The sequence below is a fragment of the Equus quagga genome, chromosome 8 (assembly GCF_021613505.1).
Source record: "Equus quagga isolate Etosha38 chromosome 8, UCLA_HA_Equagga_1.0, whole genome shotgun sequence".
NCBI lineage: Eukaryota > Metazoa > Chordata > Mammalia > Perissodactyla > Equidae > Equus > Equus quagga.
Genome location: NC_060274.1, coordinates 15,543,461 through 15,562,878, shown reverse-complemented (window position 1 = coordinate 15,562,878; position 19,418 = coordinate 15,543,461). Strand labels below are relative to the sequence as shown.

The following is a 19,418-nucleotide window of genomic DNA, read 5'->3' as shown; positions in this document are numbered from 1 at the left end:
AACGTTTCTTAGTGGAAGAAGTAAAAAATCAAAGAGTTTCAACTGCTTTTGTTTCCCCTCTGACAAGTTACCAGATAAAGAAGATTTATAGTCAGTAGTCTTGAAATCGTTGGTTAGAATCTTGAAAAGCAGTGAAGGTTTTAAAATTGGCATTAAAGATTAATTAAAAATCAAAGATGTCTTTAACTTTGGGATTACTGATTTAAAATGTGGAAGAAAGTTATTCTCGTCCTTGTTGTAGTGTTACCTTCTTTGAGGAGTGTGCCTAAAGTTTATAATTAATGGGAAAGAAACAAGACTATTGATATTTTTGTAGAGCTTCTTAGGAACGAGTTTTCATTTCCGAAAGGAGGGGAAAGCTGACACTTAAGACTGACTGTCGTCCCCCCCCCCCCCCCCCCCCGCCCGGGGCCCCATACACACAAACTGCTGATAGGGATGCAGCAGAACATGAATTGTGAAATGATTGATTTTTCACATTCCATAGTATTGCCTTCCCTGAAGCCTTTCCCTCACATCATGGTAGCAATAACTTAGTTTACAAACTAGGAAATAAGCAATTTGACCCGATGATGATGGACACGTCCCCTCCCCCACCCATATATCCATGGCATGCCAGCAAAAAAAAAAAGAAAGCTTTTTGAATTGGGAAACTATCTTTCTTGATTTCCCTAACATTCTAGTTTATTTATAACTCACTTTTCTATGCAAATAGACTGTCTGAGTATTGAGTAATGACTGCCGCTTACTGAGTGCTCATTCTCTGTGGCCATTATTGTTCCCCACGATAATCCTGCAAAAAGTGGTTGCAGAACCCCCTTTTCATCATGAAAACGAAGTTTCTCTTGGTGCTCCCTCCGCAGCTACAAGAAGCACCCTTGCAGAGCGCCTTGGTGAGAATCTTTCTCGTGGTGTGAAGGATGCTGATATTGGCTAGTGGTACCCACATTTTTACAAGCCTGCCCAGATGTCTAAGGGATCACTGAACACCACTGTCAAGACCAGGGCCGATGATGACCATCTCCTGTGAGCTCCTGTATGGGGTTTCGCTTCTCTGAGTTTTAATCTCAGTGAAACATCTCCCCTTGGAGGTTTTGTGGTTAATGAAGGTTAGAACAAGGAACGTTGGGTGTGTAGGATATAAGGGATGAATTTAGAATGCAGAGAATTCCTGGAAAAATTCCAGGACAACCCTGCAAATCGTGGGGGAAAGCTAACCAGTTCCAGATGTGGAAGCAAACGGCCCCGATGTGCGTGGGGAGTGGGGAACACTCGGTTACGCCAAACTTAAACAATCAGCCTTGTAGCTTTTTGCGGTATTGCACTTTTTCTCTAACAAAAATGATAGTTGTCTCATCGAAATATGATAGCTAAGTTTGGATTAAAAAAAGTTAAAATTTTGTAATACAGAATATGAAATATTCCTTCAAAGTGTTGTTTTTTCTTTTATACCTGTAAAATGAAAGAAAACAAGTTATACTTTCATCTCTTAATCTCTGAGTTTTTGGAAAAGAAAGGCAATCTTGCAGCTTTTGGAACAACTGATTATTGCATTTTGTGGAACTTGAGGGCAGGGTGTCCATGCTGAAAGCAACTTTTGCTTTTTTGGGATCATGGACCCTTTGAGACTGGGGAGGCAGGAGAATTATGATATTTTCACAAGGAGAATGTATATTTTCCTGTATTCATTGTGATTGATTTTATACATTGAGATTCACTGGACATTTGTCTACAGATAACCATAGTTTAGTTTAGTAGAAGATAACACCTAAATGGGAAAAGCTTTAACAGTTCTGCCAAAGTGGGGTTTCTGTACGTGAAATGATTTCAAGCATTGATGTCTTGAGACACCATTAAAGATACAACTTTTCATGTAATACCACGTTCATTCGACTTCATGAATATTCCTCAGTCCAGAGTTGTTTTTTTTAAGCCTGGAAGGGACTTGCGATGACAAAGCTGTTCAAAATATTAAAAAACGCATAAGAGATCATTATTAACACTGTGTTGTAAGTTTTCCTGTAATGTAATTGACAGTAGTTCATACTTCTAATGATGAAAATATAGTGACAAATGTTCACTCCAGAAAGTGTGCACTGCTGGTTGTCGTTTTTCTTCTCCCTTTCACTGTTTATTTGAGGATATCTTTCATCTCCCTTAGAAAAGCAGAAGACAAACAAAAAGCATACCAAAGCCTTGCTGAGATAAGGCAGCTTCAAGAAGCTGCACTAGCGACTTTGTGCGTGTCCAGCCTGTACCCTTCCTGCATCTCTGTGCCATACCTTCATCCTAAGGAACCTCCTGCGAGGGCATGTTCAGAAAATTAGGTCACTGTTGAAGTCATTCTTTTCTTTTTCAAGTAATGTTTTCAAGATACGGACACTCAGACAGGCGTATGATTAGAATCTCCTCCCAGAAGAAGAGACCAGAAAGACATGGTTTCTGTGGTAGGGTTCATGTAAGAAACAAGACTTGGATGATGCTGCTTCCACTAATGGTGGATGTGGAAAAACATGTCGACACAAGCTGTATACCAGGCAAGACTGTGCTGGGTGGTGCCAAAGAATGTGTGGACCTTTGCAAGGTCTGTAGTCTTTTCTGCCCTTTTCAGTGTCTGTAGGGTGGGGAGAGAGGACCAGGGACTAGCAGGACAGTATGAAGCTGGAAGTGTCAGCCAATCCTGCCTCCTACAGCATTTCTGGTTGACTCATGGATTGACTCTCTTTCCAAACCTTTGGGCCATTTTTGATGCCTGGGGAGAATGTGGAGTTTCTAGCTGAATGGTGGCATCAGTGAATAAGTGAGCGTCGTATTTTGACTTTATGGGCGTCTGAGATTCTTGCTTAAGAGCAAATTTATTAATGAATGTTTGTGAGTATGGTTGTGAATGGATTCTGTTATGCTGAGTCTGAACAGGTGAACATTGGGCCATCTTTAAGATACCTGGAAGATATTAATATCAGCCTCCTGTCACTCACGTACTCCCTTCATTCCCAACAGCCAAACCTGCTGGCTTGGTCCTCTCGTCTGTGCCACCACATCCTTTAGGCTGTTCTTGTATGCATTTAGCAGCCTCCCTTTTGCTCACCAACCTGTGATCTTTCACTCATTCAGAACCATATGCAGACAGCACATAGAAATACCTTTAAAAAACTAACCACAAACTAGAACACGAGTGGGAATGACGATGATCTTGCCTGGGGATCTCCTCCTTCAGCCAGACCCTGGGAAATGTGGGGTGATTTTGATGAACTGTATACGGTTTGGTTTGGGAGAGAAGGAAAAGTGAGGAAGGGAGTTCACAGAAAGAACTGCTGTGGCCACATTGGACTTGCTCTTGGCCCAAAATGAGGAAAGGGTCTAGATCTTCACAAATAAAGAGAGAGGACAGGGAGCTAACTCAAGATGTCTGTGCCCTGTTTTTTTCCCTGTGAAGTGTTTATGTTGGAAGTCAAAGAGGTAAGAATAGGTGCAATATGATGTTTGACTTTACAGAATCTGAAAGGGCACCTACACTTGATGTATTGGTGGATTTCTGCAGCATCTTCTGGTCCTGAAGGTCTGGGAAAGTCTCAAGAGGTCCAGCGTGGAAGATCTGAAAGCTGCTCAATGCTGCCCTCTGCTGTTCAGAGACACATTCTGGGGTTTGGACAGTGATTTTGTGCACGTGAATGTTTGTGACGTAGTGCGATAGTGAAGACTTGGACCAACATAAATTGTCTAACATGAGGGAGACGTGAAAATTAATTATGCAGCCATTATGTTGTAGTTTTGAAGACTATTGAATCCAGAAGAAAACACTCAGAGATATTAATAGTGATTATCTCTGGACATTATCTTTATGGATGTTATTCCCAATTTTCCATATTGTAAAGTCTACTACAATTTATATTGATTACTTTTGGAATCGGTAAAAAGTAATTAAAAATAAGTAGTTCTGTTCTGAAGAAAACAAGAAGCAAACAAAGGAATCATTAGAGTTTTTGTTGTATTATCATTAAAGATGGCCAACTGGGACTTCCTCCACCTAACCAGCCTTTGCAGGAAGTTCTGGAGGTGACCTGTTACAGGTGACGTCACTAAGAAGCTTCAGGAAATTTGCCCAAGGGCCCAGTGCTTAAGTGGCGCCGCTGAAATTTGAACAACAGATTGTCTCCAGAATTTCTGCTCTTCATTCTTCTTCCCCTCTATCTGAATTCTCTCTCTTTTTGGAGGGAGAAGGAGGGCAGTTTTTCGATGATTTACTACATGCATAAAATTTCTGTTATGGTATATGATGTGAGGCAAAGATCCAGTGTCCTCCTCTAAAATCAGGTAGGGTGACTCTTCACTCTCTTCTATTTTTGCTGTTTTCTCTATTTTTGTTAGTTATCCGCACTTGTTTATTCATCTGAGTGATTTTTTTAAAACAATAACTTCAAGCTTACAGAAAGTTGCAAAAATAAAAATAGTATAGAGAACATCCTTATATATACACCCTTCACCTAGATTTACCCACTGTTAGCGTTTTACCTCATTTGATCTCTTCTGTTGGAAAACAAAACGAAAACAAAAACCAGCTTGGAGGTTTGTGTCGTGTCTTATGTAGGCATGAGATAGAAAAGTTTCTGAACCATTTGAGGGTAAGCTACATACAGCATGTTCCTTTACTCCTAAATACTTGAGTGTGTATTTCCTAAGAATAGAGGCATTCCCTTTATAACCTTAGTACCCTTATCAATGCCATATGTTTACATTATTATTATACTAATCCACCATCCTTATTCCAGTTTTATCAGTTAATCTAATAATTTCCTTTAGCATTTTCCCCTTGCATTATAGGATCCATCTTTGGATTGGGTATTACATGCCATATGCTTTTGGGGGGTGGTAAGAGGCTTTATTTTATTTTATTTTATTTTATTGCTGAGGAAGATTCACCTTGAACTAACGTCTGTTGCCAGTCTTCCTCTGTTTTGTATGTGAGCTGACATCGCAGCATGGCCACTGATAGATGAGTGGTGTATGTCTGTGCCTGGGTACTGAACCTGGGACGCCGAAGCAGAGCACGCCAGACTCAACCACTGTGCCACCAGGGCTGGCCCCTACATGCCATATTCTTTACTTTCTTTCAACCTGGAACATTTCTGTAGCCTTTGTAGACGTTGACATGTTCGAAGCATATAGTTCTCCTCTCTCCATTTCCACCGAATTCTTTATTTTTTGTTTGTTTTCTCCTAATTCAATTTGGGTTGTGCATTCTTAGCCACAGATGCTACTGTGTCCTTCTCAGGGTATTGCACACAGTGTCCAGCTGTCCCTCATGGGTCGATGTTAAGCTGTTGCCGGACTTCTCCACTGCATAAGTGGGGTTTCCTCACTCTTTTGACTATCAAGCATGTAAATATCCTGCCCACTCCCCCAATTAAGAACCCACTGATTCTTGGCTTTATCCAGTCTTTACCTTGATGGCTGCAAAAGGATGGTCAGGTCATCATTTGAATCACTGTCCGTGAGTGGGTGGGTAGGGTATATCCATTCTTTCTTGTTTTTAAAGCATGACTGTAACCATGAAAAAAACACTTTTTACGCTGAAATAGAATTTAAATTGCTGTTCACACCAGACATATAGCAATTTTTCCATCTAAATGTGGGAGTTGACATGCCTAAATACCTTTTCTTGTCATACGTGAAAGTTACAAATTTTAAAAAGTTTTAACGATTTACGGAAAACAAGAATTTTAATGCTTTGAAAGTATATAGAATTAATTGTTCTTTTAAAAAGACAAACTTTGTGTTTTGCTCCTATTTAATGCATTGACTCGACGTGCCCTGGTGCCAGCCTTTGGCCCACCAGAGATGCCACACACCTACTATATGACACTGGCCAAGTCATATGACCAGTTTAAACAAATAGAGTTTATCTTTCAGAGCAGTTTTAGGTTCACAGCAAAAATGAGTGGAAAATATGGAGAATTCCTATATGCCCCCTGCCCCTACACATGCATAGTGTCTCTATCAACATCCCCACCAGAGCGGTCCGTTTGTTACATTTGATGAGCCTACAGTGACACATCATTATCACCCCAACCTCATAGTTTACATTAGGGTTCACTCTTGGTGGTGTCATTGCATGGGTTTGACCAAGTGTATAATGACATCCGTTTACCATTATAGTATCATACAGAGTAGTTTCACGGCCCTTGACTTCCTCTGCTCTGCCTGTGGGTCCCTCTCTCCCCCGCCCTACCCCTGGCAACACTGATCTTTTTCACTGTCTCCATTGTTAGCCTTTTCCAGAATGTCATATAGTTGGAATCCTTCAGTATGTAGCCTTTTAGGATCAGCTTCTTTCACTTAATAATATGCATTTAAGGTTCCTCCATATCTCTTCATGACTTGATAGCTCATTTCTTTTTAGCGCTAATATTCCATTGTTTGGACGTACCATAGTTTATTTATCCATTCACCTAATGAAGAACATCTTGCTTGCTTCTGAGTTTTTGCAATTAAGAATAAAGCTGCTGTGAACATCCATGCGCAGCTTTTTGTATGGACCTGTTTTCAACTCACTTGGGTAAATACCAAGGAGCATGATGGCTGGATCCAATGTTGAGTGTGTTTGGTTTTGTAAGAAACTGCCAGACTGTCTTCTGCAGTGACTGCTCTATTTTGCATTTCCCACGTATAACCCTTTTTGAAGTCAGTTTCCTTCCCGGTAAACCGGTTTGGAGGGACCAGGTGACCTCTAGCTTCAAATTCTAGGGCTCTCTATGACACCAAATGATGCTTTGTCATGTGAACATGTGCGAGGTCCCCAGACATTAAAGCCGTGGCAACCAGGCACCCCCATGCCCCGGTCCCTGCGTGCCCGCGGCCATTGCCGTGCTGTGTGGCTTTTGGAAGGTGCCACTTACTGGATTGCAGTGCGTATGACAGAGCGGCAGTGGAACGCAACAGCAGTGAGGTTGAGCGGCATGTTGGCGGTCATTTAACCATTTAGGACTGGTTTTCGGCCTCGAGTGTGCTGGGATTTGATGAGAGTCCCCAATTGGGGGAAGCACGGGGTCTCCGGGGGCTTTTCCTTGCAGGTTGGGAGGCCTGAAGCGTTGGGGACGGCAGGCGCGAGGCGGCTGCGCCCTCTGTGACGCGCGCGGTGGCCCGCAGGGGACGCCCTCGTCAGCGGCCCGGCCTGCCCTCCGCCGCCAGTGTCCATCCAGCGATGGGGCAGCCGGGAGAGGAAGGCTGGGTCTCCCGGGCCTCTGTAGGGCGCGCGCCATGCCCTGGTGGAGCCACCTTTGCTGTGAGTGGCGCGTCCCCCCGCGGCGGTTCGCCCCGGGGACGTGGCGGGCGGGACGCCTGGTGTCCGTTAGCACCGGCCAAAGACGGGCGTGTGGGCTTCCATCCTTGGACGCACGCAGGGAGGTGTTGGGAGGGGACCAGGCGATGCCCGGGGCTGTGGAGAGACCCTCCCGGCTCGAACACAAGACCCTGCTGCCCTGGACCTTGTCCTGCCCTCGGCAGGGTTTGCCCAAACTCTCCATCCTTGTAGCCTTCATCCAACCCGGAGATTTGAGGACAGGACCGCAGTGCAGGCGATGCCCCGGGCCGCTCGGTGCTTCTTGCCGGAAGAGCGCGCAGCCTGGAAGACACTGATTTGGAAGGGGTGTCGGGGTTGGAATAGTGACTGTGCGGGCTGGAGTCAGCTGGGAAGGGCTTTGGGCAGGAGAAGAGGTAGAAAATTATCATTTTCAAATGATAATTTGATGAGGTCTCAAAAAATCACAAAGGCCAGAAATTGCTTTCATTAGAGAGTCTGGAAACGAGCGAAATGTGGGGTGGAGGCAGGATGGACAGGCCTCGCTGCTGGGGCTGCAACCTGGGGAATGTGTAGCGAGTAACAGGAAAAATAAGATGTGGGTTTCAGTGCGGGTTGCAAGCCTCCGAGTGGGTCGCCTCGTGATCGCACGTGTTTTGGGGCAGGATACATACCTCTAATGTGCAAGTGTGCGATCAGAGTTCGATTTTTCTGTTGAAACCTAATTTAAACGGCCTTGGGCCCTGTAAGGTCTCTACGGGGGCCTGGCCTTGTGCAGAACGCAAGTGGGAGCTGCATTCAGGGCTGAGCTGGGTTGCCCACTCTGTGCACAAGGCACAAAGGCGTCATCTGGGCCAGCAGGGGCTCTGGCTGCAAGGTTCCTCTGACCACAGTAGCTCCCAGGATTACTTAGGTCAAAAGGGACTACAGACCAGTTGACCAGTTAGGATTTAAAACTTTCCTGTGATGTTTTCTATACTTTTCTTTTTTTATGTGTTCAGCTCGTAGAACATTCTATCTAAAGAGAAGATCTGAATATTGCTAAGCTGTTCCAGGGCTATCAATAGCTGTTTTGTTTTGCCAGTTGGCAGCTGTTCCTCCTTGTTTCCTTAGATTTGACTGTAAACATTCCAATCATCCCAGAATTTTAAAAAAAGTGTTACAAATGGAAACACAGATTTAGGAACATGGAGGGAAAATTGGGGGGAATATGGTGTGTTTAATACCTGTTTTCTCCCAGTATGTTAGCAAAACGTCTGCCTTTTCCAATGAATTCTAGAAGTTAGTTAATGAGTGTTTTTAACTCGTACATGTGGCAGGAAACTTATGTTTGTGTTCATTACTAATAATACTGTACTGGAACACAGTTTATTATTGGGGTTTGACTTTTTTCTCTAGTGTATTTCCAATATCATCCACCTTTTAAAAAAGACTGTCACGTCTCTTGTGTTGCATTAGAAGTGTTTGTAGAAAGTTCTGTGGTGGGTATGCTTTAATAATTGGGGAAATTTGTAAGAAGTAGTTCATTGAAATGCACTTAAAGAAATCTTGAGATTTAACTACAAGGAGGTCTATAATGGGAAAAAATGGAAACTGACAGCATTGTCTTCTCATTTCTGAAGATTATACATGGTTTAAAAAAAAATAATGGAAAGATAATGTTCCCTGGAAGACTCTGACCTAAAAACAACACTGTTGGGGGTGGGACATAGATGTCTGGCTCTTTCTCTCTCTTGGAATATTTGCCTCCATGTTTAATGTGGATGATCTTTGTTTCTTTCTTGTTTATGAAATCTAAAGTTGGTCACTAACGTGTGTATTCCATAGCAATTTTTCTTTTTTAAGATTGGCACCTAAGCTGACATCTTCATCTTCATCTTTTTGTTTTTCTTCTTCTTCCCAAAGCCTTCCAGTACATAGTTGTATATTCTAGCTGTGGGTCCTTCTGGTTGTGCTATGTGGGACACTGACTCAGCATGGCTTGTTGCGTGGTGCTAGGTCTGTGCCCAGGATCTGAACTGGTGAACCCGAGGCTGCCAAAGTGGAGCTCACGAACTTAACCACTCGGTCACGGGGCTGGCCCCCATAGTGATTTTTTTAAAAAAAGAAAATCTCTTAGGAAGGGTACTTCAGGTCCATATAATGAGATTTTTGGTTTTCCTTCCAACTTCCTTTGGTATCTGAAATGTTCAGTTCTCAGTATTTTCAAATTTTTATTTTTTTAAGGCTCCCTTAGATGGTGATATCAGTTCTAATAAGTGAGGATTGGCTCATTCCCAAAACTCTTGACAGAGACGACTGTGGCCCTGTCACCAGGGCAAAGGCCCGCCCCCCACAGCCACTCTGGGGAGAATTAGCACTTGTCCTCAGTACCCTTCCTTACTCTCTGTGGAATAACAGGCCCAGATAATCTACCGTTTTCATGTATGAATATCCATACATCTGGTGATGTTTGAAAAGAAAAAGCAAGTGGGAAAAAAAGGACATTCGGTTAACTTACAGCACCATCCAAGGCACACTGAAACAGGGCTCTAGTCTTAACTTGGTGTAGCACCTTCAACAGTTCTTTAGTTAATTTCTACGCTTCAGTTTCCAGAGAAAACCCAATAAATAGTACGATGGAAATTTGTAAACATAGATTTATAAATATGTTTTACATATTTACAATATATAAGTAAATAAAATTATCTGTGGGGAAATAGGATTATATAGACTGAAGGAATTTATGGATTTTGGGAAGCGTGTGGTTCTATATTTCCAAATATTGTATTTCAAATATTAATTGCTGTGTTCTAATGGTTCCCTATTGGTATAGAGACTAGTTATAGTTGTTAAGCTTCATTTTGTGCTGCAACATTAAGTATGTTGTTAGAATATGTTTATTAAGACCTTTCTTTGTGTCAATTTTAATTGACCTTTTAGTTTACCGCAGAAAGTAATACATATCCTATGTAGGAAATTAGAAAATTCAGACAATCAAAACTAAAATATGTCACATTCCCACCCCCTGGAGATCATATGTGATGGGAATGTGTGCATGTGAAAGAGACAGATTCTTTAAAGCAAAATGAGGTCATACTATATATACTGTTTGGTAACCTGCTTTTCTCAGTCAAAATTTCTACTCTTTCATTTCAGTAAAAATTTATCTCATCTAATCCCAAATTATATTTACATTTTCCCAAGAAGACCCAAAAGTGTCCTTTAGCTGGTTTGCCCAAACGAATATCCAATCCAGAACTATGCCTGCCATCTCTGGTGGTTAATATTACTTAAATTTCTTAATTTAGCATGGTGCTTCTCCTTTTATTAAATCACATTGATTTGTCTCTCTCTGTCTCTTTTTTTTTGGCGAGGAAGATTAGCCGTGAGCTAACATCCACTGCCAATCTTCCTCTTTTTTTGTTGAGGAAGATTAGCCCTGAATTTGACATCCATACCAGTTTGCCTCTGTGTGGCCCTGAGCTAACATCTGTTGCCAATCTTCCTCTTTTAGTTTTTCTTCCCCAAAGCCCCAGTATGTAGTTTGCATATTCTAGTTGTAAGTCCTTCTAGTTCTGCTCTGTGCGACCCCACCTCAGCATGGCTTGATGACTGGTGTGTAGGTCTGTGCCCAGGACCCAAGCCATGAACCCTGGGCTGCCAAAGTGGAGTGTGCGAACTTAACCACTCATCCATGGGGCTGGCCCAATGAACCTGAATTTTTAAATGTCATTTGAAAGAAGGAGATGCTGCCTAATCTATTGAGATTTACAAATACTGATAAGACCCTTACCCTATCCTGGAATTGCCTGACATTAAAGAGAGTATTCAGGGGCTGGCCCGGTGGTGCAGTGGTTAAGTTCCCACGTTCTGCTTCAGCAGCCCAGATCACCAGTTTGGATCCTGGGTGTGGACCTATGCACCGCTTGGCAAGCCATGCTGTGGCAGGCATCCCACATATAAAGTAGAGGAAGACAGGCATGGATGTTAGCTCAGGGCCCGTCTTCCTCAGCAAAAAGAGGAGGATTGGCAGCAGATGTTAGCTCAGGGCTAATCTTCCTTAAAAAAAAAAAAAAGTATTCCTTGGTCATGTTTTAAAAATGTTTACTTTTCTTGAATTGTAATGATTTTCTCCCTTGTCCCCCTCCCCTCTCTTTTTTTCTGTCAATAGTTGGACAGAGAGAATCTGAAGATGTGAGTGAAAGGGACTCAGATAAAGAGATGGCTGCTAACGCGGCAGTTGTTCAGGACATCACAAAGGATGGGCAGGAGGAAATGCCTGAAATGATGGAACAGATTCCTTCTTCAGAGAGTAATCTGGAAGAGCTGACACAAGCTGCCGAGTCCCAGGCTAATGATGTTGGATTTAAGAAGGTGTTCAAGTTTGTCGGCTTCAAGTTCACTGTGAAAAAGGATAAGGCCGAGAAGTCTGACAGTGTCCAGCTACTCACCGTCAAAAAAGATGAAGGCGAAGGCGCCGGAGGATCCGATGGGGCTGGTGACCACCCGGAGCCCAGCCGGGAGACCGGAGAAGCAACACCGAAGGAAAGCGAACTGAGACAGTCCACGGAGAAGCCTGAAGAGACTCTCAAACACGAGCAGAGCAGCCCAGAAATTCCTCTTCCGGCTGAGTCTGGTCCAGCAGCTGGGGAGGGCAAAGAGGAAGGAGAAGAGAAACAAGAAACAGAACCCGCCAAATCTCCAGAGTCCCCGACCAGCCCGGTGGCCAGTGAAACAGCATCCCCCTTCAAGAAATTCTTCACTCAAGGGTGGGCTGGCTGGCGAAAAAAGACGAGTTTCAGGAAGCCTAAGGAGGAGGAGCTGGAAGCGTCAGAGAAGAAGAAGGAACAAGAGGCAGAAAAAGTAGACACAGAAGAGAATGGGAAGACAGAAGATGCTTCGGAGAAACTGGCTACTTCTGAACAACCCCACCCGCAGGAGCCCACAGAGGGCCCTAAAGACGCCGGATTGTTAACTGACTATGAAAAAGCGGCGGTGCCCTCTGGCGATCAAGTGCAGGGACCTCCTGAAGAGAAAACTGCCCCGTTAGCCACAGAAATATTTGATGAGAAAGTAGAGATTGTTGCAGAAGTCCACGTGAGCACTACAGAGAAGAAAACAGAGGAGCAGACGGCTGAGGCTGAGGAAAGAGGAGAGTCTTTGCCGCCTGAGAAATTGGTGGAAGCAGATGTGGAACTTGAGGCAGCTGAACCTGCTGAGGATCTGAAGGCCGAGGACGCGTGTGCCCCCGGAGGGGAACAGACCAAGCCCAGCGAACTAAGTCTTCATGAAAAACCAGTGTCTACACAGCCCGAAGGCGTTGTAAGCGAGGCGGAAATGCTGTCGTCACAAGAGAGAATAAAGGTGCAAGGAAGTCCTCTAAAGAAACTGTTTACCAGCACTGGCTTAAAAAAGCTTTCTGGAAAGAAACAGAAAGGGAAAAGAGAAGATGAAGAGTCAGGGGAACACCCAGGTTCAGCAGACTCTCCAGATAGTACAGACGAGCAGAAGGGCGAGAGCTCTGCCTCGTCCCCTGAAGAGCCCGAGGAGATCACGTGTCTGGACAAGGGCGTCGCCGATGTCCACCAGGATGCCGACGTTGAAGAGGGAACGACTTCGGACGGAGAAAAAAAGAGAGAGGGTGTTACTCCCTGGGCATCCTTCAAAAAGATGGTGACGCCCAAGAAACGTGTGCGGAGGCTTTCTGAAAGTGATAAAGAGGAGGAACTGGAGAAGATGAAGAGTGCCACCTTGTCGTCCACTGAGAGCGCCGCCTCCGAGATGCAGGAGGAAGGCAAAGGCAACGGAGAGGAGCAGAAGCCCGAAGAACCGAAGCGCAAGGTGGACACGTCGGTGTCCTGGGAAGCTCTAATTTGTGTGGGATCTTCCAAGAAAAGAGCAAGAAAAGCATCCTCTTCCGACGAGGAAGGGGGACCAAAAACAGTGGGAGGAGACAGCCAAAAGCCAGAAGAAACAGGAGCAGACACTGTGCCTGCTGGTTCCCAGGAACACGATCAAGGGCCAGGAAGCTCCTCGCCTGAGCAGCCTGGGAGCCCCTCCGAAGGGGAGGGCGTTTCCACCTGGGAGTCATTTAAGAGATTAGTCACCTCCAGGAAAAAACCCAAGGCGAAACTGGAAGAGAGAAGTGAAGACTCTGGAACTGGGTCTGGTCTAGAACATTCCGCCTCGGATGTTGAACCCGGAAAAGAAGAGTCTTGGGTTTCCATTAAGAAGTTTATTCCTGGACGAAGGAAGAAAAGGGCAGATGGGAAGCAAGAACAAGCCACGACTGAAGATACGGGGCCAGCCGAGGTCAACGAAGATGATTCTGATGTCCCGGCCGTGGTACCTCTGTCTGAGTACGATGCAGTCGAAAGGGAGAAAATCGAAGCTCAGCAAGCCCAAAAAGAGGAGGCGCCTGAGCCAAAGGCGGCTGTTCATGTGTCTGAGGAGCTCAGTAAGAGTCTGGTTCAAGCGGTGACCGTGGCTGTCGTCGATGGGACAAGGGCTGTCACCAGTATTGAGGAAAGGTCGCCTTCTTGGATATCTGCCTCTGTGACAGAACCTCTTGAACAAGCCGAAGATGATGCTGAACCGCAAACTGGGGAGGTATTTGAAAGAGAAGTCATTGCCGAGGAAGCGCCCATTGTTCCCAAAACTCTGCCTGAGGGCCAAGATGCCAGTGAGGTGGAGTTCACCTCTGAAGCTGTGACAGCTACTGAGGCATTTTGTGCTGAAGAAACAACAGAAGCTTCTGGCGCCGAAGAGACCACGGACATGGTCTCGGCTGTTTCCCAGTTAACTGAGTCTCCAGACACCACAGAGGAAGCGACACCAGTTCAGGAGGAGGAAGGCGGCATGCCAGACGCAGAAGACCAAGAGAGGCGAACTCAGGAGGTCCTGCAAGCCGTCGCAGAAAAAGTGAGAGAAGAATCTCAGCTGCCTGACGCCCGAAGGCCAGAAGACACCATGGAGACGACGCAGAGGGAAGAGTCAAAAACACCAGAGAAGGTGGAAGAAGCACAAGATTCTCAGGCAGTAGAAGTGAAGGAAGAGATGGACGTAGTGTTGAAAGAACACCTACAAGAAACTAAAACTGAGACTTTGACACAAGAGAAGGAGATTGCACAGCCCATCCAAGAAAGCTTGGAAGAAGTTCCTCAAGTCACGGGGAGTGTCGAGTCCAGTGAGCTCGTAACCACGTGTCAAGCTGAAACCTTGGTTGGGGTAAAATCAGAGATTATACCAGAACAGGCTGTTGCTCCAGACTCAGCTGAAACCCTTACAGACAGTGAGACCAATGGAAGCACCCCAGTGGCAGATTTTGAAGCTCTAAGTGTAACACAGCAAGACAAGGTCATGGAAATCCATGAAGATAAGGAGGTGGCATCTGGTACACGATCACAGGTCGGAGAAGATGAGGCAGTTCCTGAACCGAAAGAGATATCTCCAGTACCGTCTACTTTTCAGCCCCAGGAAGAAAATAAAGAACATTCAAAAATGGAAGACGTTCTAGAACATACGGATGAAGAGCTATCAGCAGAAACTGTACCCGTTCTTTCAAAGACTGAGGTGATTCAAGAGGCTGCCCGAGGTGCTGATGAGGAAACCAAAGACGTCCCATTTGTCGAAGGACTTGAGGTGTCTACAGACACGGAAATAACACCCAGTCAGAAAAAGATAACTGACGTTACCCTGAAAGATGAAGTTCCTGAAGAAGCTGAGTTGCAAAAGAAGGATGATATTGAAATCCAGAGTCAAGCTGAGTCTCTTCCAACCCCAGTAGAGAGTGAGATGGTCGTTCAAGAAGAAAAGGAGAAAATGGAAGCAAAGCCAACCCAAATGAGTGAAGAGAAACTTGAGCAAAAACCAGCTGTTCCCATGTCTGAAATGCTCAGTGAGCAACTAGTTCAGACAGTTCAGGTGACCGTCATAGATGGGGAAAAGAAAGTTGTCAGTTTTGAAGAAAGTTCGTCTTTGCTAGTTCAAGAGGAGGTGGCGTGCACAGAAATTGAAGTTCAGAGCTCTGAGGCACCGTTAGCTCTAACAGTGGCAGCGGTGGAGGAGAAGGTCTTAAGAGAAACCGTCAAGATTTTAGCAAAGGCTGAAACTTTGGAATCTGCAGACGCACATTTAGTACCAGAAGAAAAATCCTCTGAGAAAGATGAAGACTTGAGTGCTCAGCCGGGGGACGAGGCAGCACCCACAGGAACTGAGACTCAGGCAGAATCTACACCGGAAGTAATATCTGCCACCCCCGACAGAGGCATCCATGCTGACCTGGAAGAAGATAAAACCACGTCGCAGAAACAGAAGCTCGATGAAGATGGTGAGCAGGTTGTCTGTCTGGAAGTCAGAAAGGTGGAAACAAGAGAGGCAGATTTAAAGGCTGAAAATGAGATTTCGAAACTTGAGACTGAGAGCGGTAAACTGGTGCAAAATGTAATTCAGACGGTTGTTGACCAGTTAGCCAGTGCAGAAGCAGCCGCCTCTGACTTCCAGACACAGGCTCAACCCGTAATAGCTGACAGCCAGGAAGCTGGGCAGAAAATTGAGGAAGGAGAGAGGGAACTTCAGGCCTCTGTGCAGGAGGAAACACCTACCATGGCAGCCGAAGAGGAGTCTGTGCTCACCACTGTGGAGCACACACATTCAGATGTTTCCACAGATGGGAAGGACGCTTCGGAAGAGACCACAACCTTTGAAGTAGAAAGCTCCAGGGTAAATGACCAGCAGCTTGAAGAGGTAACTGTCCCATCAGAGGGAGACAGAGAAGCAACTGGAACAAAGTCTGTGCCGGAAGAAGATGATGGTGCCGGGTTAGGAGAAAGAACAGAGAAGTCACTGCTTGAATCCCAGGAAGATGGAAAGGGTGGCGCTGTTGATTACCCTGAGGACCAGAACGCGGCCCTGGAAGATGCTGAGGCCTCAGGAGGCTTAACCAGAGAGTCCTCGGATGCAAATGGACCAAAACTAAAAGAGAAGGAAGCTGGCCGGGAAGGAGAATTTCAGGAAGGAAAAGTGCACAGCGATTCAGAAAAAGAGAGCAAAACACAAACACAGGAGGAAACACAGAAAGAAGAGAGAGAACCAGCAAAATCAGAACTTACAGAATCCTAAAACATCATGTAAGTAAGCTTCCAGGTCTTCTAAAAGTATTTTTCCCTCTTTTATGCCATTTGATGGCCAATTTGTTATAAGGGAAGCAGGAGTTCCAATAATTATGAATTTATGCAGAACCTTCAACTGGGGGAAATAGCCATCAACTAGATTAGGAGTCTAGGTTAGTTTCCCTTTTTTTCCTCATTGAAATGCCATTCAGTCTTGGTGTCATGAAAATAACAACTTCATTTTACTGCCAATGTGACTGCTTTCAAAGAAAATAAAGGGAAATGTGTGTGCACAAGTGTGCGTTTGTGTGTGTGTTTGGCTCAAAGACATAAGCAGTATGTCGTGCTCGCGGAGCACCATACCAAGTTTATTGAATTTTTTATAACTAAAAGTCCAAAGGAAGTTTCAGTCATACTGCTTGAAATTTAGTTTATAGCTCTCTAGAAAAAATGGATTTTGTCCAGCAGTAGTAACAAGCATTTAAAAAATTTTCCAGTGCCTGGGACCAGCCTAACTGTGGGTGTGGGGCAACCACAGCCCTCAGCTCTGTGGCCACGCAGCATGATGTTTTCCGGACCCCGACCAGCTTGCTTTCTTACGGAATTAAATTATGCTCTTACGGTTTCCAGTTACTGCGGCTCACTTTCTCAACTATTCTGTTAACTAAATGAGGGAGGGAAGGGAGATTTTATTTACTTTTGATTCTTGCTTCTTTTTATAGGTACATGGTGTATTTGCAAGACCAGAATGTGAAGACAAGTAGTAGAAGAAAAAGGAATGCTGCTGAGAAGACTCAAGACCGCGAGATTTCAGAACTCGGAGACCCGAAGAGCAGGCACATCAGCTGATCTCGTGTCTCGAACCCCCGACAATCCTGAGGCTGCATCAGGAGCGAGAGCCATTTAGCATTTCCTCTTTTCAAGACCACCCTGTTAATGTCCCTTGATACAATATAATGTTTCTGATTTAACATCCTAAATTCTTAACCTGGAACTGGACGTGGCAACACCTGGTCCTACTTCACAAACTGGAGCATCATTCTTTATGTATTTATATGTATGTTTTAAGTACTCCTCCTTCTGTATCTATTGTATATTTTTTCTGAATGTTTCAGGCAGTGTGCAGTGTAGTATACATTTCCTTTGTATCACACACTATATGATGGGGCGGGCAGCCATGGGGAAGCCTTAAGCCTCGGTTATACCCTGTGAAAACAGAGCTTCCTAGAAATAACATTCCTGACCAGAAGCTACAATTCTTATTTTAAAAATTCACTAAGGACTAGGTCCGTGTTTAGTATTACTCTGAAATTGGTCACTTTCTATTATGCACAGTGTGCTAAAAATAAAAAGCTTTTTTTTTTTTTTTTTTTTTGAAACACACAGAATGTTCCATTGTTACTGTGAAATTTTCCTTTCTAGCCCAGTGGAGGTTGGAAGGAAGCTTTTTCCAGTAATGGATTAACTTTAAGTCTTTTCTCCTATTGTCATGGTTGTCGGGACAGGTGAGTGTGCTTAGTCCCGAGGCCGAGCGGTGAAATGTTTCTCATGTTATCAAAAGAATTGACTGTTTTAAGTTTTTGATTCTACTCTCACATGCTGGACCCCGTTCACGCACAGCATGAAAGAAGTCAGGCTCTTCACAGATGGTATTTTGATAGATGCTGGATTGTCTGCCATATTTGTGCCCACTCTTCTAAGAACAATGTTGCAGTCTGTTCATTTGGATAAATTGTGATTTGACAACTGATTTAAATAAAATATTTGCTTCATTTAGATTTGCTGGTTTTATTAGATATGAGGAAGCCTGGGGATGTATGTTTACTGCAATCTAAAAGCAGATAAGCTAGAACTTTCCAATGTAGTCACTAGATGATGTCACCGCTTCACACCACATTGAGCTGATGTTCAGAGGAAGTCATGGCAGAGGAGCTGCTGAAATTAACCAGAGCTTCTCAGAGTGACAGCACTGATGCAATGCTACCATCTGGTGGCATCTTTTCTGAAAAGGTCAATTTTCTGTGTTAATATTTGTTAATGACAAATGTCTCTAGAAAGAAATTTTAAGAAGACCTCATAGTAAAAATGCCTTGCCTTACAGATGATCTTGGCAAATTTTTTTAAATGTCCAAATGATTTATGATTCGTGCTAATATAGAAAGGATTCTGTCAGACAATTGCCACACAAAGAGCAGTCACCTGACTACCTGAAGTTCCACTTTTTTGCATGTGGAACTAGCCTGGTGTATATGCTGCTTTAATTTTACTCAAATTTTGATGGCCCATTAACGATTTTAAAGCATAACATTCTAGAAAGACTAGAATAGTCTTTTAACAGAAAGAAGATTTGCTGTTAAAACTGGAAAATAATTTCTCTTACACCAACAAACGCAACTACAATAAAAAAAAATTGGCCATATTAGAAAGACATCTCGTGAGGCTGGCCTGGTGGCACAGTGGTTAAGTGTGCACGTTCTGCTTCGGTGGCCCGGTGTTTGCCAGTTCAGATCCTAGGTGCGGACATGGCACTGCTTGGCAAGCCGTGCTGTGGCAGGCGTCCCACATATAAAAAGTGGAGGAAGATGGGCACAGATGTTAGCTCAGGGCCAGTCTTCCTCAGCAAAAAGGAGGATTGGTAGCAGATGTGAGCTCAGGGCTAATCTTCCTCAAAACAAAACAAACATCTCGTGATCACAGTGTATGGCCTTGTGGTTGGAAAACATGTAATATCATTTTAGGAGTTATTCATATATATAAACTAGCCACCTGTGCTTAATGATTAAAATTTTTTAAACTCAAAATTAAAAACCTCTTTGATCTAAATATCTTTCTTTAGCCAACTTTGAACTTAAAAAAAGATCCACGTGCTGGTGTCAGTTTTTGAAGATTGACTAAAAGGTGTTGGAGATGACAGCAATTTGTTAAGGAGTTTATGGTAGTTTCAAATGTTGACTGACTTCCTCTCTATGGTAGGAAGAAACTGTGCTATTTTGAACAGATTGAAGATTTGGGTAGTTTTGTGTTTTGGT

The 19,418-nt window shown here is 44.1% G+C and overlaps 1 protein-coding gene across 2 annotated transcripts in view; it reads left to right on the top strand.

Moving 5' to 3' along the window:
• AKAP12 (A-kinase anchoring protein 12) overlaps positions 1-18,167 on the top strand; it is an 86,641-nt gene extending 68,474 nt beyond the window's left edge. For both annotated transcript variants that reach the window (XM_046669927.1, XM_046669928.1), the window contains 2 exons: positions 11,451-16,407; positions 17,112-18,167. In XM_046669927.1, the coding sequence (XP_046525883.1) occupies positions 11,451-16,399 (4,949 nt within the window). In that variant the 3' untranslated portion in view covers positions 16,400-16,407; positions 17,112-18,167. The remainder of the gene's footprint in view (positions 1-11,450; positions 16,408-17,111) is intronic.
• The last annotated feature ends 1,251 nt before the right edge of the window (positions 18,168-19,418 follow it).